The sequence below is a fragment of the Scophthalmus maximus genome, chromosome 11 (genome assembly GCF_022379125.1).
Source record: "Scophthalmus maximus strain ysfricsl-2021 chromosome 11, ASM2237912v1, whole genome shotgun sequence".
In the NCBI taxonomy this organism is placed as follows: domain Eukaryota; kingdom Metazoa; phylum Chordata; class Actinopteri; order Pleuronectiformes; family Scophthalmidae; genus Scophthalmus; species Scophthalmus maximus.
In genome coordinates this window covers 15,185,001-15,205,891 of record NC_061525.1, presented here as the reverse complement: position 1 = coordinate 15,205,891, position 20,891 = coordinate 15,185,001, and the positions used below count along the sequence as shown (strand labels likewise).

Here is a 20,891-nt window from a genome sequence, read left to right as displayed (position 1 = left end):
AATGATAATTACACACTAAAAAGCCGATATTAGCCTTTCACAGACATATCGGTGTCTGCCGATATTTTAAGAGCCCGACCGATGTTATAGTCAGCTGATGTGAGCCTTTAAATGTGCTTTTATGTTTACATTTTATGTAAAACAAATGTTTGTTCTAAGTTCTATATTTGTATTTGTCTTAATTTATAGTTATTTATGATAAAGTTCATGGTTATTGGTTATATATTTGGTAAACTCAAATATCACGCCTCATTACATGTCTTTGTCATAAAGGTTTTATATCTTATCAAAGATTGACAGATTGAAAAAATATCGACCGATGTATTTGTATCGGGAAACATGACCTCCGAGATATCGATATCGGCATCTGCCCCCAAAAATCCATATCGGTCTTCCTCTAATGATAATATTGTTATTGTTGTCGTTGTTATTATCCTAGTAACTGATTGATTGTTAAGTCTGTAAAATATCACAAAAATCTAAATTGTAGAAATTTGACCAGCATTATTACCTGAAGCCTAAGTTCAGCAAATGCATCACAATAAAAACCCAAATATGTTCTGTTTCTTAGTTTTTTATTGAGGGTTTGGTTTGTTGGTTTTTGTTTTTGTTATTTTTGTTGGGGGGGGGGGCTCTAATTTTAAAAAAAGAACTTATTGACTGATCAGTTGTTTCTGGGGAAATAATGAAACTGTCATGTATGGTGATAGGGACCCAAAAACAAATTTGCCCTGGCACCTCCTCAGAGGTTAATCCGGCATGGCTTTCACATGACTAGGCTGTTTACCTAAATGTTTCAAATGTGTCAATGTGTCACCTCCACAGAAGGATATGAGCAGGATATAACAGCAAACTTTCTTGTGGAGTTTATTTTGTTCAGTTTAAAGATTAATGAGGGAGTTACTGAGTAACCTCTATGTTTACGCAGACTGAGCCTTAGGCATCTAAGTGAATTTCAGTGTTTGGTTTCCTCATTGTTGCTGTAATATTATGCTTTTAACTGTTATCAGGAAACCTTATTTCCCCTGTATGTGATGGCTTTCATTGTGTGAATGGGTGGAGAAACTACAATACATCTACTGTAACTTGTTTGCATTTTGAGAATTTCACATCACTTGTTGATTAAACTATCTAAATATTTATTGTCTTTTACAACGATATCATCGGGGCGGCTGTGGCTCAGGAGGTAGAGTCGCTCGGCAACCAACCCAAAGGTTTGCGGTTCGATCCCAGCTTCCCCGTTGTGTCCTTGTGCAACACACTTAACCTTGTGCAAGACACTTAACCTTCTGACAGTGTATGAATGTGGCAGAAAAATGCGCGGTAAATAGCAGCGCTGTATGAAAGTGTGTGACTGGGTGAATGTGACTCTCCTGTAAAGTGCTTTGAGTGGTCTATATGACTAGAAAAGCGCTATATAAATACAGTCCATTTACCATATACTCTCACATAAGAACTGCTGTGCATGACTTTCTGTACAAGTAGCACTGACTAAATGTAGATGATGCTTATGTGTGCATTATTTTTATTTCCCAGAATGCATATTTTATCAACCTGTAAGTCTTTTGTTATGTTAACATTTGAAGCAGTTTATGCCAGCAGTTTATATAAACCAACATGTCTAGTGAACACAGCATCTCTCGTCTGTAAATAGTCACAACCATATGGAAAAAGTCTTAGTGCGAAATTATTTCAGGATAAAACTTCGCTGAAGCTAAAAATGGAAATGAAAAACGGAAATAAATCACAGCTGAGCACCGGGGAGGTTAGCAGCAGACTATTGTATTTCTGTTTATTTTAAGTTGCCCTTTCCTTCTTTTTCAATCACTGGTAGCACCATGCACCTACAAATGGAGGAAGCAATGACTCTGAGTGACATCACCATCCTGCTGCCACCATGAGGCCTCTTTAATTCCCACATCCTCTCTCCTCAGAGGGGCGTCAGTCAGGAGCTTCTTTCCGGTGGCTGCCTTTTCTTTCCTTAATTCTTGCCATCATTTCTCATTATTTTCATTTGGCAACAGAACAAAACAAAAGTGCTGTAAACATATTGATGGTAAAGCACCAGAGGGTGCTGGAATGATTGGGTGACGGGAGGAAGAGGAAGAGGAGGCGATGGAGGAGGTAAAGAGTGAGAGGTTGGGAGAGGAGGCTGCGGGTCTCATTGCTGAATTCGACGCAGCGACTGCACCTGGAAGGACTGAGCATGGGAGCCCCACTCTCTGTAATGTTTGTACTCGCCACCATGACGATCACACTCCATGATGTACTGGTAACCACGGTAACCTGGAAACTGGTAGCACACCCAGCTGGAGGAAGAGATCGGAAGTGGTTGGTGGAGGAAAGGAAAGCAGAGATTTATGATAAACATGGGGTTTACACAGTATGGGTAATGTAGCCTACATGATTTGAAATGCACTTTGATTAAAAATAACTATGCATTTAATTCATGTTACCTATGAAATGTACAGAGACAAACTCAGGTGAGGCCATACATTTAATCTGGATGAATTCAACCTCTAGTTTTGTTGGAATTGATTATGATCACAAACTTGCCCCACCAATGCATTGGTTCTTAAATATATCATAATCTTAAATGGGGGCATTGCCAGAACCTTATTTTTTTTCATAGACAATGTAGTCTAATAACATAAGACAGGATACATTTTACTGTAGCAGCATATTACAAAGCAGCAACATGAAGTACAAAACATAAAGCATGGAATAGATAAGTAGCCTTACAAAACATGAGCATCTCCTTTAGTATTAAGCTGACAAATAAAAATACTATTTACAACTGTGTATGTTAGTCATGAAGACAAACCAGAGAAGTATATTTCTGAGACACAATTAATCACGAAAAAATTGACGTTGTAATTTATTAAGTTGCAATATAGCCATGTATTTTTTGTCAGGGAGTGTCCTCAGAAAGAAGTGTAAGTATCTGTTAGTGTGTGTAAAGACCTTTGTGCAATGCAACCTGTTCATGCATATTTCAACAATAAATTTACTTCAGTATTTACACATCAGAAGCCTGTAATTTCGAGACTTACGCCCCAGTCTGAATTTGCATGGATCCGATCTCATTGTTGCCCCAGCCCATGGCCTGCAGAGAAGGGTAGTCATCATTTATCTCCCACTGACGTCCCATGAAGTTCTCCTTCTCAAACAACACCATCTTGGACTCCTTGTGGTTCTGTGTCCACGCGATGCATGGAAAGGTACGGCATGTCAGAGTTATCAACACAAAAAAACTGCAAAAATTACAAAGTGCTGGTTTTGCAGAAGGCAGCAAAAGTGAGATAGTGATGAAGATCATGATGTTGCAAAGTGATCTAACTCTACTGAAACCAAACCCTTTGCCGTAGCGAAGTACTTGTCTACAAATGTATGTGGTAACAGATAGGAACCTTCACTTTCTGTTTCTCTTGAAGACACTGAACACAGTCATTTGTAATTGTGCATAAGATCACACTGCTGTAAAACAGCAGCTGGCATACGGCACTGTGTGGTCTGGCCACACAAGAAACCAGGGTTCTAAAACCACATGAGTCAGTTTGATTGGTCAGATCTGATGCTTTTCAGATTGGCAAGCCACAAGAGGGTAACAAAAAGAGAGAGAGAGAGAGAGGGGAGAAACAGAAGCTGTTAAATTGAGACACTCACAGCAGAGCAGATGGGGCGGAAGGACATCATCCTCTCAATGTGGTAGGCGTTGCTGCCACTCCAAGACTCCCAGTGAGGATATTCTCCTCTCTCCAACACAAACTGCTGTCCACAGAAACTGGAGTGCTCATATCCCACCCAGCTGTCCCCAGCAAGCAGAAACATGGACGCACGCACGCGCACACACACACACACACATACACACACACACACACACACACACACACACATACACACACGTAAATTTTCTGAATTCTTGTAAAATACAGGTTTTATTTGCACGGCAGGAAACTTTCTCCTGTGAAAAATCTTCTGCTGAGCTCTGTGATCGACTTACGCGCCACACTCCACCTTCAGGGAGCGGATGTTGTCCACGCCACACTCCATGATGTTCTGGCAGGCTGAAGTGAACTCCAGACGCTTCCCCTGGAAGTTCTCCTGGTCATAACATGTGATCTGGAGAGGACACAAATGCACACATGTAGCATGCACATGCCGCACGCACACACTGATGTGTGTACAGACATACACACACATCATCGACACCATCAGGCCAGGCGTAAAATTTTTCAATGTTTCTAATCTGGTTTTTTTTTGTCAGACATCCATTGCAGGGCTCACCTTCCATGGTCCCAGTGGGGTGGGATTATTCAGAGCCATGCTACTGTGTATCTGGATCCTGATTTACCTTTAGAGTAGAGAACATTGAAAAGTAAATTAAAGAAAAAAATCACAGAGGCCAACTAGTGTGTCTCATCTAATGTAAATTATGTATTTCCTTGCCACAAGCAGGATGTAAGATTATCTTTAAGCTTTTTTCAAAAATAGATCTGAAAATCTATCGCCTGATTTTACAGCAATAGTACACTTATTCATTTAGTAGAAGAAGGAATTTGGCCTATACAACAGAACATATGACCTGTTTTCCTGTCATCTGTTTAGATTTGAAACATCACACTTGATGGAGCCAGCTGTTTATGCAGGTACAATGCATGTTTGTTCTCCCAGTGCATGGTTTAGTGTGTCCAAGCATTTTCATGTCTGACCGCACTCTATACATTTAAGTGGCTCAGCAGAAACAGCAATGACAAAAGACACAAACGTGTAAAGTGACAATGGTCTGTAGGCGGCTGAAGGTTGGCTGTGGGATTGAGATGGAGGGCTTACCTGACCGGCCCCAAAGAATATCTGTTCAGTGCTTGCAGGGGGCTCCACAAAAATGATGTCCTGGCCCCAGAGTAAACTGACCTATTTATACATGCTGGTGCTGAGGAGCAGCAGGGCCTGTGGGTCAGGGCAGGAGTCAGCACATTGCTGGTCCAGTCATTGTTCACCGCTGAGCTGCTGGGCTTTAGTTCGCTGCAGTGGTACTGGATGCAGGGCACCGTGCCCAGTGCAGATAAGCACACGTTCCAAATGGTCCGTGACCAGTGGGCCGGACCAAGTCCTGGCACTGCCTGGTGCAGGAACCAGATCGTCACAGATGTGAATAATCTCTCCAGTGAGACCAATGTGTCAGGAAAAAAATTTGAAAGTGATTCAGTGTGTAGCAAACAAACAGAACACTTGGATCTTCGACCCTTGCAAAAGACCCTTGATTCAAAATGAGAAACACGTCTAATAAACATGCTTAATCTGTGTTTTAAAAGAGTAAGTTCTCTCTACGTGGCTCTATGTTCTGTCTCCGATCTCATGTCCTCCTCTACTGACCTCACACCTCTGGTCCATTCAACTTTTCACTAGCTCCCATGTACACACATTGCTCGGTCATGCACACATTCAGTCATGGACAGAGGCGGACACACAAAGGCACATTCAGTGCACACAAAGAAACCCACACACCTACACACAACCATTTAGATGGTGACAAATGACCATGTGATTCAGAAGGTGGAATAAAAGTACTTGTCTATTGTATGTCTCTGCATTTAACAGAACTACTATAGCAAGAATATTTGAGTTTATGTTTTTTCTCTGTTAAAGTAACACAACTGTTAATTAAGAGTTATTAGTACAAAAACATTTTCCTACATCACCTTGTATCTTATAGAAATGTTAAATCTTTCACCTAATCCTGGTGATCAAAATCAAAGTTCTGCTCAAATGCTCCAGGCACATACAATAAGAAAATCAGGACTATTTTGGAAATGCTTCATGTTCTTATCTCAAACCGAAAAGGATGTGGGAAGATGATGAGAATCAGAGGAGACATTGACCTAATTATCTCAGATGTGTTGTCTTGGTCTCTTTCTAAAAGCAAAAACAAAAGATGACATTTCCCGTGGGTTCTTTTACTATGCTCTAATAATTCATTTGAAATGTTCATCTTGTGAATATTTGCCCACAGATCTTCATCGCCATCCAACAGCTCCATTCAAATCACCAAAATTTAATTAAATAGAAATTAATAAGATCTGTCTGCAAGCATTTAAAAAAAATCACATTTCCACAAATATCCATTTACGATTCATGTAAAATCAATAATTAGATCACAGAGAAAACAGTCAGACACAATCTGAATTTTTTGCTTTGTTAATAGGCATTTTATATTTGCACACGAGTGAGAGTGTCCAGCACTCGCCTGTAAAAACAATAGAGAGATGGATGTCGTTCCTGCAGTCAGCACATTACATACACTCAGAGGCTCAAAGGCTTGGGCCGGCTGCACCAAGGATCAAGAGAAAGAGAGAGAATATGAAAGTGAAAGACAAAACAGATCACAGAGAAACTGCAGAACATCACAGAAGTGAAGCAGCGAAAACACAGAAATAAAATTTTGGAAAGAAAGTGAGGAACAGACTGTGAGAGCGGTGGCTGCAAAAGTGTGTGTTCAGTGTGTGTGTGTGCTTGTGTGTGTGTGTGTGTGTGTGTGTGTGTGTGTGTGTGGTAGTAGTAGTGGGAGGGGTGTGTAGAGGCAAGCAAACTTTCTGCTGATGGCAGTGACTGTCCCCGGTCCCCCACAATGGTGCCGGACAACAAAACAGCAGCCGACTCAGCATGACTGGTGCACAGATAAGCAGCGTGACCTTTGACCCTGCACCATGCTCCAAACGGCGCACAGCCAATGAGGAGTGCGGATTCTGCCCCACTGGACGTGAATGTATATATATATCCTCACTTCACAACGCCAGCGTCAATCACTTTCTCCAAAGGTCGGTCCATTTCAACCTGCAATTGTAACTGTAAGTTTCCACTCTAAGGTCTTCTAACTCTTTCGGAACTGCTAGAATCGTTGTGGTGTTCCTCCGTTGACTCCTCTTGAAACCTTGACTTTGGACTGAGATGTAAAATGAAGCAGGGTATGATTTCATGTTTTAGAGCTGCTTCAGTTGTTCACCCTGAATGAGAGAGATCAGGGTCTGTATCTAATCATTGAGGTTTAAAACAATGAACATGGAAGGTTTGGACAGATAAATAGTTTTATGGCTGGTTATTGACTGTTCTTGCGCTCATTGAAGGGACAAAATGTCAGTGGATGTACTGGGTAACCTATTGAGGAAATATCACTTTTACTGGAAACAAACAAAAAAAGGACATATACGACAGACTCATCCTTGAGGTTTATGATTGGTGCATTAAAGAAGAAAGAAAGAAAAATACTAAACTGTTTTAATCTTAAAGAGGAACTTTAACACCCCTGACTTCCAGTGATTAAGCATCCTACCTTGCTGTAGAGATGACAAAGTGTACGCCAGGGTGAGTCAGCACACCATGATGTCACCGTCGGGTTTGGTTCCACATGCAGCACAGCACCATCTGTGATGCTGGGTCAGAGGCAAAATTGAGAAGGCCGTGAAACACAGATTTTCAGCCTGATGTTAACACTTGTACGTTAAAAACGCTCTTGAGGAAAATAATGGAGCCCAATTAAAAGTATGCCTGAATATGATATATAATAATGAACATGTACGTTTTGCCTATGTCACTTTAAAGCTATGTGAACACATGGAGACCTGCTGTTTAATGACAAAAATGTCCCTTAAAGGCAAAAGAAAAAAGCTCTGAGGCGCTTTTAAAGTCCTGAATAACTTCATATTGACATTCATATACCTAAATATCAAGTAGTTCTTCACTTCATGACATTTGCTGAGGGCCTTTGGAAAGCGTTGATGATTGAATATTAATGTTTGCTTGGGCAAATGAAGCATCATTCCTGTTACTCTTAATCGACAAGAGGAATACTTGTACATACCTGGTGTATTGGAGTACATGCTGTATTCCAGTGGTAAAGAAACAGTGATTACCCTCCTTCACAGCCCCACGCTGATCGCTGACTTTGTGCTTATGTTCTCTCTAGAGCAGATCATGTCTCACTCAGGTGCTCAAGGTAGCATTGGCAGCCACTCTGCCATTGGGCTGCGCAATTCAAAGGTACCATTCTACCGTTTTTTTAACCTGACTGATCCTAAAAAACTACAAAAAATAATGATGAATTCAGAATACTCGACTGCAGAAAAGGATGCATTCAGTTCGTTTTTACTCTTCAGATCTACCTCTATGAATACGAGAACTTCCAAGGTCGTAGGATGGACCTGTTCGGAGAGTGCCGTAACCTTTGTGAGAAGGGGTTCGAAAGAATTGGCTCCATCAGGGTTGAGAGTGGACCGTAAGTCAACAGACTCTCCATACAAATATGTGGCAACAGTGTAAGTCTTTTCCGATTACGAGTAAAATGTCTCCTTTTCCAGCTGGGTGGGTTATGAGCAGCAGAACCTGACCGGGGAGATGTTCATTCTGGAGAAGGGAGAGTACCCCCGCTGGGACACCTGGTCCAACAGCTACAGGTGCGACCGCTTCCTGTCAGTCAGGCCTGTCAAAATGGTGAGTTGGATTCGGCCTTCACAGTTTTATTTGATTTCCATTCCCATCTTTTATTTTACTGACATTTTTGTTCCTCTATGTTTCAATGTGATGATGTAATAATGACTGAAAGAATTACAGGTATTTAGTTTCTTCCCCCCGAGGTTTGGTCTTTGTCTATTCAACGAGATATTCTTTTTTCAAACCCATTATTTCTAACTGTATTCACGCATAACCTTAGTGATCCTGACTGTATCTCTGTTGTTCTCTGTATTGGCTAAAATCTGAAACAGAAGCTGCACCGACAACAACATCCGCAGTGTCTGTGGAGTGCTGACCTTGAATAATCTTTAAAAAAAAACATGGTGTGTGTTTCTCATAGGACCCCCAGGACCACAAGATTTGCCTGTATGAAAGTACAAACTTCGAGGGTCGTAAAATGGAGGTGTGCGACGAGGATATTCCAAGCCTGTGGTCTTATGGTTTCCAGGACCGTGTGGCCAGCATTCAGGTCACTGGTGGAACGTGAGTCACAACTAGTTGTCTCTCTCTGGTTGTTTTAGAAGAAACTGAGAAATGAGAACTCTTTTGTGGCATTTCATTTTGGAGAGATCATTTGTATGGGTAAAACATTATCTATCAAGGTTAGCCAGAGAATTAAGTGAAAGATATTATCTAACTTTGACTTCACAAAGCTTTACTTTGCATTATAATTTGGCACAATAACAGTAGCAGTAAATCTGAACATAATCTTCAGAATCAAATGAAAACTAAAAGAGCAGTTCTTCATGACTAAAGGTTCGTGGTTCACATCTGTTTCTCTCTGCTTCCCCCGCACAGCTGGGTGGGCTACCAGTACCCTGGCTACCGTGGCTACCAGTACGTGTTCGAAATGGGCCCTTACAAGCACTGGAACGACTGGGGAGCCCACCACCCCCAGATCCAGTCCATCCGCAGGGTGAGAGACATGCAGACGCACCGCAGGGGCTGCTTCGAGATGACCGCATAGAGAGGAGCCCAGCAGACTGTGGGCCAACAGGAGGGAATAGCAAGGGGTCTGGCTTGCCATGCTGCTACCCATCCCTTGGGAATTCTTCAAGAGCCACACAAGCTAACGGCTCTTGAATATTGTTAATGCTTTTACTGGTAGGATTTGGGAGTATGTGCCACCATGAATGATTCTGAATGGGATGAGAAGTTCTGACTGTCACCGACTTCAACAGTAACACTAGTAAAATCAGTAGCAATGCTCTCTGTCTACAGACCTCATTTAGAAAGATCACATGAGTGATCATATTTATGAAAGGGGGGAATAAAGGGGATTAGTAGATTTGAGTTTGTGTTTACAAGTTTGTTTCAGGGCTTTTTGCAACCATGCCTGCAAACTTTTGATTTTAATCTTTTTTTTCATTTACTCACCTATGTGTGTCAAGCCGAAATGATGCCAATAAGCCTGTCCATCAAAGCGCTCTCCCTCTCCTGAGATCTGCAGATTTTAGAGAGTTAAGGGACAGACAAGTCATACCACTCCTCACAAAGTCCTACCATGGACAGCTCTCAGCTCTGCACATGCCCTGCAGTAAGGTTACCAGGCAGAGGGAGGCACTATCTCCTCATCACAGAGCCGAAGGCTCACCTCAGTGACTGGAGGAGGGCACCGGCATGTCTGTGACCAGACAAGAGAGGTGGCTGTGCAGGGTTGTGTTTTGCAGATGTGAATATCCTTTCTTGTCAGCTCGTTGACGGGTCTGTCCAGAGGATTTGCATTTTACACTTTCTCAGGGATGCTGGCCTCTGGAAAGCAACTTTCCAATGGAAAAAATAAATGAACAAATATTATACCTGAAAGACTGTCTCCTCTCGTTCTTTGTGTTTCTAATCTTTACTTATATGTGCAATGTGAATGGGGTTGGCTGTATTGATGAGAGGATTATTAACCAGACTCTGCAGTAACTCTATAACTCTATGCCTTGTTTTAGCTTCTGTCAGCTCATTGTTTTGATTTGGTTTCAGGAGAAGGTGGAGCCCAAAACAAAGCAACAAAGAAAAGTAAATGTTGGACAAACATTCATCATGAGGCCGTAATGTGAATAAAACTAGTTTTTTAGCATCGATTGAATGGGTAATAGCCAATTGTTTGGTAACAGATTTTTACATAAGATGTTTTCACACATGAGCTTTGGAAAATGTCCGGAAAATATGGTGTCCTGAGTTTGCCTGAATTTCCAGAACGTTCTGTGGCGTCTGGGTAGATCATGCTGGAGCAGGACAATGGCGATAATTCCTCTGCGGAAAACAGACTCTTGTGTTGTACACTCATCCACACGCCCACTCGCTCACTGAGATTTTCTAGAGATTTTCCTTCTATATTCTCACATGGGCGTACTCAGACATTTTCCAGAAATGTTACTAGGCAGTAAAAGTTATGGGGAATCATGTCTGGAGCAAAATTACGGGACATTTGCATTTTCGCGTACAACCCCCTCGGAAAAAAAACTTCAGGAAAGATGTCTGAAAGCAGCCATACGGACATCGTGCGCTGACGTCGCTTTTACAGGTTGCTCTGCTGCCCCCAAGTGGCCAAAATGCTTAATAATGCCGCTTTAAAAAAAATGTTTTTAAAAACAGGCCACGTGATGCTACTTTCACCTGCTGAGGTGTGCAAAGGCCCTAATTCAAGAAAGCAAATCATTTATTCCTGTGTTATGGTGACGCAGAAAATGCGCATAGGGAATGTGCAACCCCCCCCCCCCCCCCCCCCCCTTTTGTCCCACATAGGTCCCCTCTCTGTCCACACAGCTGCCCGGGTCCCAGTGGTGACTTCTCCTGCACTGAGCAGGGACGAGCGGACTGCTCCCGGGTGCAGCCCGGTCGTGCAGGTGGACGAGCGGCGGGTGACGAGGCGCGCGGACCTGTAAGCCACGCGCCACCGGTCGGGCTAAAGCCGCAGGATTTGGATTAAATAGCCTGCGAGAGAGCCGATGAGCCTTGAGCAAGGCAATGGGGGAGGGAGGGTGGGGGGGGAGCTGATTTTTATCTTTCACCGGATCTGGGGGAGGGAGGAGGCACGGAGCACGAGTTATTCTCGGAGCAGCGCAGAGCCTGTTGGCCGTGCCGCGCATTAGCCTGCGCGTCACCGACGGCTCCGACGCAAGTCAAATCGGCTCCTGCGGCGGCGGCGGCGACGCGGAGAGCATCAGAGGAGCCCCCAGTCCCCGCCAGGCTGCTCACCGGACAACAGCCGCCTCCCCTGCCGGACATGAAAGTGCAGCAGGGCTGCAACTCGACAGACATGGGCATCCCGGTCACAACCGAAGAGGAGCTGCGCAGGAACACCGTCATAACGCCCGAGGACGTGCTCGGGCTCCAGAAGATCACCAAGAGTGAGTAACCTGCCTCTGTGGCCGGCACGACGGGGAAGAGTAGTTAAAGCCTTTCAGCCGGAGGAGATTAATGTGACCCATCTGCTGCTGCTGTCCTTTTTCATACCCTCCCTCTGTTTGCACTGGCTGTGTGCATGAATAGACACAGATACCATGGACAGCGACGGTCCGAGAGGTCACCAACGAGTCTCTGTGGCGTGAAATAAGACAAACCAAATACGATCAGGTGTTCGTTGAAGTGAATGAGCAGCTGTGTGGGTTTGACGTCTGACCCGCGCACAGTTTCTGTGTGTTGGACATCGGACACATCAGATATGTTGGGTGTACCTGTTACTACCAATGTTTTCACGTGCGTCTGCCTGTTTGTGTGTGTGTGTGTGTGAGTGTGTATAGGCATTGAAAGACACTGAAGGTGACTGTGTGTGTGTGTGTGTGTGTGTGTGTGTGTGTTAACTTCCTGGTGTGCTTCTCAAATCCTGTCCCCCGGCCCCTTCCAAAAGACAGCAACCTGGCTCTCACCAGATCCTCACCACAGGACACCTGTGGCTCAGAGGTAACAGGTGGCCAGAGATGTGCTCCGCTGATTATGGCTTTTCATAGACATATAGTCAGCTGTAACTAAACACAAGAGAGTGACACTACCAGCCCGCTGTTGAACACATAGCTGTTTCCATGTTATGTCATGGAAACAGGGCAGCGTTGGTTGTTCAAGCCCCCGGAGAGGCTGTAAATCAGCCAGCAGGCCTGAGCATAGAGCCATTGGGGAATTTCAAAGACTTTGAACTTTTGCGGATCCGTCTCATGAGCACTGCTTAATATTACATATGGATGATTTTTTTCTTCTTCCCCCTGATTACATTAGGTTTTTGCAGACCAAGATGCCTTATGATGGTGGTTCAGGTTAGTTAGTGAGCTGTTGAAATATTGTGAAATAAGTCCAGTCCCGTCAGGGCGGTCGTACAGTATAACAGTACACAGTGTGTGCAGGTGGCAATATGCACAAAAAATGTAGCGGTGAGCGAAGCCCTGACGAGTTTTAAGGAAAAAATGTGATTTGTTTTATGAAATGAATTTGTCTGATGATGAGCATGACACTTATTCATTTTAGAAATATTAGTTTCACAAGTAAACAAGAGGTAAGAGGTCATTTTAGAATTTAGTCAAAATCTTTTGATATTCTGAATTCCGCACATACTCTTTACCTAAACCAAATTTTTTTCAAACATATCGTGGATAAATCCCCAATTAGATCCCAAACGATCAGTAAATATTAGCATTTTAAATTTTCGCTCTTAATATTCAATATCAGGGAAGGTAGGTGACCCTACCACCAACATGCTTTCACTCTGAAATTGACTGGTCTTTCAATAAATTGACAAAACAGGAAAAGCTATTATCATTTTTCTGATGCAGCAAAAGTTTCATTCGCATCAACTCAAAAATGAACCACAAAACCAACTATTCTCAAACCAACTCTCTGCTCTCCTCCTTTCTCAGACCATCAAGTCTGTTTTCATTCCGCACGCCCTCATCAGAAAAGCAGTAGTCGGCCTGCATCAGTGTGATAATACCTAAATTACTCATGATGGTGCAGTAATCTCTGCTCTCCGCTGACATGTAATCTGGATTATGTTAGGGGGGCGGTAACACAGCATTCTGCATCTCCAGATTCACTTCAGGTAATTAATGACCTTGTGGTCAAAGTGTAAATGAGTGTGTTTACATTGTGGATATCACATTAAAATGTAGCTGTTGGCTTCTCGGGTCATTCATTTACTGGCTTTTGACAGCAGTGTGTAATATCCACTGAAAATAAATCCTTGATGGCATCTGGTACCCGTCACCAATTACATATTTCTGGTCATTTGAACCATAGCTGGATAATATTTGGGTATATATGAACAAACTAATGCTGAATCTGCCTCCTTCTTTCTTGTTAAAATGTCTCCCCAAGGCCCAAACATTTTAAATGGCAGACCATATAAACGATCTACACCACGGAGATAAGCTTTGAGAGCTGCACAGTTCAGACTCATCATTTCCTGCTGCAAGGGGGGGAAAAAATTGCAGTTCGAAAATGCCTCACCCTGCAGTGTAAATGACTTTGCCAGTTGTGCCTTTGGGAGGTAAATACCACCATTTTGGGGCAGCCCAGCTCCAGTCTGTCACGGTGGTTCACTGCTGATAAGCGAGGCACAGCCCATCATTGTCACACAGGCAGAGAGGAGAAGAAACATAATCCAGGCAGATGACAAGGTCTGCTGTGATATGAAAAATGGCACATTATCAGTTTACTGTTTACATAAAGGATGATTTATGAGATGCAGCAATACTGCTCCCACCAAACAGATCATATGTTTGTAACTGTCATTTTGTGACCTTACAAAAACAAGAATTACAATAATTATCATGTACAAAATGTGAAGCAAAAATTACCCTTGGATACAATCACCAACTGCAATATTTTTATATACTTGTTTTTTATCATGCTAAGTGCATTTCTGCGTTGAAATTGTTATTTACGTCACTTCCCACTTCCCTCTCAGCCGCTATGTCTAATTGTATTTCCATGTAAATAGACTGGAGGGAGCAGTCAGAATTTCCTGATGAACGAAAAAATTTAAAGATATTTACACTCTTCATTTGGATCATACAGTGGCAACCTCAGTGCTCCCAATATACACAATTTATAACAATTTATTCTGAGTCTCTCTGAAAGGCTTTTAAGCATTTTTTTTAAATATTCCAATTCAGATTTATCATTTAAAAATAAAACATAATACATATTCTGTTTTTTTCAAGTTTTTAGATTCACCTAAATTTTATTATTATTATTTTATTTATTTATGTAGCAGCATGAGCGGGTTTCATTCAAATCAGAGCATCTTATTCTTGCATGTACTGTATATATTAAATAACAGTGCAGTGCAGTTCTATTTTTTTGCATTAGACATGTATCCCGAAAGACATAAATATAGATCAGTCATTAATGCTGCATCTTTTTCCAAAGACAGTAGAAAAGTGTAATATTTGTGAAATGAATGCGTTTTCTCTATAGGAATTGAATGCAAACCTTACCCTGTGAGCAGAACATAAGCAAATAATGAATAAACAATTAATAATGTATGCGATTCAATCTATTCCGTGAGCACTTACAACTCCTTTGTACAATTATTTCCCTGTATATGGCCAGGAGCCCTAAAGAAAGTAAATCCGGGGCCAGAAAAAATTACTTATTGTTTTATTATGTTTAAATTGATGTATGAACCAAAACGTCTTTTGTTGACAAGCTAAACAGGTTATGAACCACTGGTTCAGACCTTGTATTTTAATGAAGGAAAAACATCTTTAAGCTGTTACATGAATACAATACACTATTTGGCTTGGATCATAATTGTGTACTAATGGGAATCCTTTTGGCGGTCAAAGGGATCTGGCACAGAGAAGTAGAAATAGAGAGCCATGAGAACCTCTGAGTGTGGAGAAATGCATGAGGCCGCTTTCTACATTTTGGCCTGTATCTGATTTCTGAAAGTTTTTATGAGAAAGATCACAAGCTGAATATTTCACCAATGAACATCTAACATGTATCCTCCAGCAGTGACACTGTCTTTACTATTATTTACCTCTTATTGGTACTAAGGTCTTTGGGGCTTGTTTACCTGTTGGTCTGAGCGGATACGATTTAGTACCAAAAAGAGTAGATATCTATCTATCTATATCTGTTATATCTATCTATCTATATCTATTCTATCCATCCATCAAATCTATCTATCTATTTATCTATCTCTGACACACTGATTTGGAACTGTATTATCATGCACCTTTACAATCATAAAGGTGTAATATTGAGTTGCCTGCCGGATTTATGGATGCAACAAGCATCTCTCTCCATGTCAAATCACTCCGAAGGGTAACCTTGTGACAGCTGTGTGCATTTCAGATTAGCAAGCGGCTGCACCAATCAATTTGAATTAAAGCTGTGTCTATTGTGTTGGCAGACACCACAGAGTGGAAACCCCCCACCCAGCGTGGAACAAGGGCTGCTCCTTGTCCCAGACTTCTCAAAGCCAAAGACTTGATCACCCATTAGTGTAAGAGGAACCAGATCTTTCTGAGTAATACTTCCAGATGAGTGAAAGTTACACACCAACGTGTACCCAGTTACATAATAATTCATTTAATTTTCAATTTGTGAAGGTATCTGTCTCATAATTGTGTCCGTCCGTGGTGAATAGTCTGGTGGAGATGTACTCACCCACTCACTCACTCGTCAAGTCAAGCTGACTTGACAGTCTGACTATAAAAGAGAGAGTAAAATTAGTGGAGTTGCTAAGATTACATTTTTTCGTAAAATTAATTTAGAGATTTATGATCATTGCAGTAAATACTAAATTAATAAATGGTGGTGGCTCAAAATGAGATCTAAAACGAACGTAAATGTGTCCATTTGTTACTGACAAACACTTGTATAACAGTGCTCGCCAGATTGTCGAGCAGCATCTGACACTCACTCCCCCGGCACCGTTCACACCTTGGAGCCGCCTCAGACTTCTGTGACTTTAAAACTCAAACTTACAATCCCACAACTGCGAACAGGGTTAGAACATCTCTCTCAATCTCTCTGTCGTCGTCCTTTACAAATGACCTATGTCTATTCTTGTGCGTACAACTTAGTGCAACTCTTAGAGCACAGGCTGTGACCTTTATCTCCATTTTGTATGAATGATTGTGTCTCGCTCCTCTGTGACCGCAGAACGTTGCCCTGTGTGTAGAATGTGAACATCGAGAAGTATTTTTGCATTTAGAATAAGTTTGGAACCTGGAACAAACTATAGAAAAACGGAATAACAGGACCAGTCTGACAACTGTGTGTGTGTGTGTGTGTGTGTGTGTGTGTGTGTGTGTGCCTGGAGAGACAGATTAGATCATGCTCTGTAAATAAGTGGAGTCATGTGGTTCACCTGGAGAACATAGACTATCAGTAGTGTGCCGCTGACACGTTTGTTTTTACCAAACCCCACAATTTTACAAATTCTAATGTAATTTACAGTAATCAATGTAATTTTCCCACATTTGTAATTTTTTTCCATTGAGGAAAGAATAAATATTCACCATATTCAAATGATGACCATTTTCCTCTGATGTAACTCCCAGGGTAGGAGGTTGTTATCAACAATGAGAGTCATACATTCGCTAAGAGAATCCAAAAACTGTTACAGTTTCACTGCTCCCAAGGTAGTGCAGATGCATAATCCAACTTTTCTTTCTTTTTCTTTTTTTTTTTTTTACAGTCTTTGGTTTTAACAGTCTGGGAAATGATAGGAAAGGAAAAGGAGATATAGCAGTGCCTCTAACGATCATTATAGAACCTTCAAGGTATTGCATGCAATGTAGTGAGACTTATGGGTATTTAGAGTTTCCCGTTTATATTTAGCAGACAGGTACAAAGGCAGTGTTGATCTTCTCACCCGGAAAGAAATTGAATGAATGTTTCTGCCAGAAAGTCTAACCACTAATTTGAAGTTAATGGAAGTTAATGGGTGTTTTTTCTTCTTCTTTTTTTTGTCTTTCCAAGAATGGCTTCGTGTTTCGTAGCTTCATAGTTGTGTATGTCAACATGAAACCAGGAACTATTAATTTTTTTCACTCTGTGATGCAGGCCAGAGAATGATAAAACGAAAATAATCTAATCTGCATTCAGCTGCTCCGAATTCAACCTCTCCGTGAACCTCACCGTTTGCCAGTTTGCCTAAAGGTGCAATGAGCCGAGAGACATGAAACAGCCTGCCATTCACAGGTGCACTGTATATCAAGATGTGAACATCATGATTTAATGCTAATGTCACTTGCTACCTCCAGCTATGAATTATTTTGATGTGAAGTAAACACGCCTATTCATTGTTTTTCCTCCTTTCCTGGGATTAATTCAACACACATAGTCTCTGCACCGATCGGAGAGCACAAAGTCAAATGGAAAGAATAAGGCACGTGAAGTCAATCCCTGTGCCTGAACGTCTGTAACTCCGGGCTAATCTTGGGGATTAAGGAGCTATAAGTGGCAGCTCGCTTGCTCCTCGTGAATGCCACTTTGGTGTCAGACAGGCTCTGTGTATCTGAATACAGGAACACAGCATGACTCAAGACTTGATGCTAATTTTACTCCATATAGGGGCTGCTGCCAAAACGATTTTTTTTTTTCAGGACCGTAATGATTTTAAGAATGAAAATGATTACGTTAAAGGAAAAATCGTCTGTTGCTCTTATTGCCCATGACTAATATGTTTACATACATGATCAATTATTGTGAAAACTTCACAACAATATCCCTTGTATTACTAAAAAACTACAAATTTCATACATGGAATTCACGTTAAGACATGAAAGGTAAAACTAGAATTGTACATTCCTACTCTGAGAGAGAGAGTGTGTAATGATGCCGGATCATCTTTGCCGAGAGTTCATATTGTTCGTCACAAGAGAAGAAAAGCATATTGAAGTAACTGCTGAAACACATCCTCTCCGTATTCTGCATCAAATCGTATTGCTCCAGTGCTTCAGGGTCGTGAAAACAGGCGAAAGGTATTGGGCCCTTACAGGAGGAGGCCTCAGGTACACCTTCATCACATCCCAGACGTGGTGCATTTCATTTGCATACCACTGATGCCGAACCCAAGATACGCTCCTTTGATTCGCTGCTGCACCTTGTTGTTGCAGAACAGCCAGTGGGATGAGGGGAAGGAAAAAGACAGACTAATCGAGCTGGCACGCTATCAGAAGGAGCGTTGCTAGGTGACAGTGTTGAAGGAAGTGAAGTGGAGCCCTTCTTGTCGTGTGTGTGCGCGCGTGTGTGTGTGTGTGTGAGTATCAGTGTGTGCGCGTGCAACTGAAAGAAGGTAAAAAACGTGAACTGAGGTATGAATATGTACATCGTGGTGTTTTTGGATTGGAATCAATCCGCCCTCATGTTGTCAAGACAATGTGATTCATTTTAACCAGATGGTTTGGTTTTGCAGAGTAGGAGCAGGGATAATTCCTCCCAGCACTATATTTTCCTGTTAGAGGAACAGTGAATTATAGACAACAATGCCTGCAGTATGGTTTTCCTTTTTGCAAAAAATGCCAGGGCAACTTATCTTGAAGAAATTGGTAATTCCGAAAAGGAAATTGTTCAATATTCAGGGAAATTCAATTATTCACTTTCTTGCATAGAGTTAAGTGATAAGATCAATACCACGCCAATGTCTGTACGGAGAATATGGATCTCCAGCCAGTAGCCGGTTAGCTTAGCACAATGACTGAAAGTAAAGGAACACACTATATATTCTTAATCCATTAAAAAAACAGTGTGTCCAACCTTTGGCCATTTGCTGCATTTTGTCCCCCACTTCCTCTCAACCTATCACAATAGTATCCTGTCAAATAAAGGCTATACTGAAGAAAAAATAATAATAACTTCAAGAAAAGTGAACTCTAAAACCATTAGGACATGGTTTGACGTGGATTATGTGTTAGACTAATTCCTAGCCAGGCTAAGCTATGCTAACTGGCTGCTTGTCCGTACTGTACCCCTTTACTAGAAAAACTGACGTGAAAGACGATCAGTTTTCACATTTAACACGAGACAAAAACCCAAACTGCCAAACTCTTCTTTTAATTCTTTATATTTGCAAAAAATGCATTGTGATGTTTTGGTCCTGATTCCTCAATTTCTTCACCCGCCACCTGTTTCCAGCTTGCAGTTATGGAGGTGTTTCCCCCTTTAGTTCCTAATTCTTAAAAAAACCAAAAAAAAACTAAGGTTCTGTTGATCACTCTGAATAATCACGGCATTGTTTGTACACATTTTAACATTTCTCTGTAAGATAAAATGTTTTTTGTCATTTGCATATATTCTTTAATACCTATTTCTCAGTAGAGCTATATTCATTATCAGAAGAACATGCTACTGTTGCGATTATCAAGTCCTGAAACGAAATTGGGCAGTATGATGATATGATAAAATTGAATAACTCTCACAGACCATGGTGGATTCCTCCTCACTGTATCTTTTCAGAAATCAAAATCTACAATTTGACAAATGAAGATGTTTTGTCCATCAAAGGAGATGTGGCATGCAATTATCTTAGATATTCCCAAGTGGAAGACGTCCGTTATCACTGTGAAACAAGGCCTTGGTTGGTCATGGAAAAAGAAGAGAGACAAAATGACAGCCTATAGAAGAGGCTGCATTCATCAGATGCAGTAGAAAAGAAAGAGGAGGGTTTGTGGTGTGGTGAGCTTCATGTGACTGGAGGAGAGAGACATGATTCTGTGCGTTATTCTTGTACTGGACTGTGTGAAAGTGACTTCATTGGCTGCGCTAACAGATTAAATGCTCCATCTGTCTTTTCCAGCAGGTTTGGCGAGTAGTCATCTCTGATTCACAAAATACATCGAGCGGTCATCTGCCCACAGAGAGGGCGAGCTTAGCGATAGTACACAGGATGCATTCAGAGTACTCTGCCAACAGATTTTAAAACATTCTTTTGTTTGGGGCAGGCTACATCCTTTCTGGACTTTTGCATTCTTTGTTAATTTCACAAAGTAAGAGAGTTGTGTCGTATACAGAGATTCTGTTGCTGTTTCGGAGACGAGAAATAATTTCTACAAATGTTACTGAGCTTTTATTAATCCTATCAGTTCAACTTTATTTATTGATCGCAATGTATGTCATATATTTCAACACAACAAATTACATGGTGTTGAAGTTGCGGTTATATCAGTTCATCTTAAGTGAAACATGCTGAGTGTGTGTTACATCACTCATCTACTGTAAACATATTACTGTAAACTGGAGCAGTAATAGTAAAGTATTGCTGGGTATATATCAAGTTATAGATGCATACAGTATATTTTTAGAATGAGTACCCCAGGGGGTGAACAGTCATGTGGTGTGTATATCTCTGAACTGAAGAGGGTGGATTTGCACAGTATTATTTCGCAGCATTTGATTAAGTTAATGTTTGGTATCTACTAGTTGTGATGATTTGAATTCTTGTG

The 20,891-nt window shown here is 41.5% G+C and overlaps 3 protein-coding genes across 6 annotated transcripts in view; 2 read left to right on the top strand and 1 right to left on the bottom strand.

The window, feature by feature from the left end:
* Positions 1-1,762: 1,762 nt before the first annotated feature.
* Positions 1,763-4,910, bottom strand: cryba1a (crystallin, beta A1a). Of its 2 annotated transcripts, none has more exons than XM_035622867.2 (6): positions 4,834-4,910; positions 4,288-4,354; positions 4,004-4,122; positions 3,667-3,808; positions 3,054-3,196; positions 1,763-2,309 (listed from the first exon to the last, which is right to left on the bottom strand). In XM_035622867.2, exons 2-6 carry the CDS (start codon positions 4,324-4,326, stop codon positions 2,162-2,164), a joined length of 591 nt encoding a protein of 196 aa, XP_035478760.1. In that variant the 5' UTR covers positions 4,327-4,354; positions 4,834-4,910; the 3' UTR covers positions 1,763-2,161. The 2 variants fall into 2 exon arrangements, with proteins under 2 accessions (XP_035478760.1, XP_035478761.1); XM_035622868.2 differs by having other exon boundaries at positions 4,004-4,174; positions 4,834-4,873.
* Positions 4,911-6,718: 1,808 nt separating this feature from the next.
* crybb1l3 (crystallin, beta B1, like 3) lies at positions 6,719-10,314 on the top strand. 2 transcript variants are annotated; one of them, XM_035622800.1, is made up of 6 exons: positions 6,719-6,848; positions 7,964-8,037; positions 8,154-8,272; positions 8,355-8,487; positions 8,849-8,991; positions 9,307-10,314. In XM_035622800.1, the coding sequence occupies exons 2-6, from the start codon at positions 7,972-7,974 to the stop codon at positions 9,473-9,475; spliced, it is 630 nt and encodes a 209-aa protein (XP_035478693.1). In that variant the 5' UTR covers positions 6,719-6,848; positions 7,964-7,971; the 3' UTR covers positions 9,476-10,314. The 2 variants fall into 2 exon arrangements, with proteins under 2 accessions (XP_035478693.1, XP_035478692.1); XM_035622799.1 differs by having other exon boundaries at positions 6,799-6,848; positions 7,969-8,037.
* Positions 10,315-11,513: 1,199 nt separating this feature from the next.
* unc119a (unc-119 homolog a (C. elegans)) overlaps positions 11,514-20,891 on the top strand; it is a 15,320-nt gene continuing 5,942 nt past the window's right edge. Inside the window, exon 1 of one of the 2 annotated variants that reach the window (XM_035623928.2) lies at positions 11,514-11,849. In XM_035623928.2, coding sequence (XP_035479821.1) covers positions 11,726-11,849 — 124 coding nt within the window. In that variant the 5' untranslated portion in view covers positions 11,514-11,725. The remainder of the gene's footprint in view (positions 11,850-20,891) is intronic. The other variant, XM_035623927.2, reaches the window with a different exon arrangement.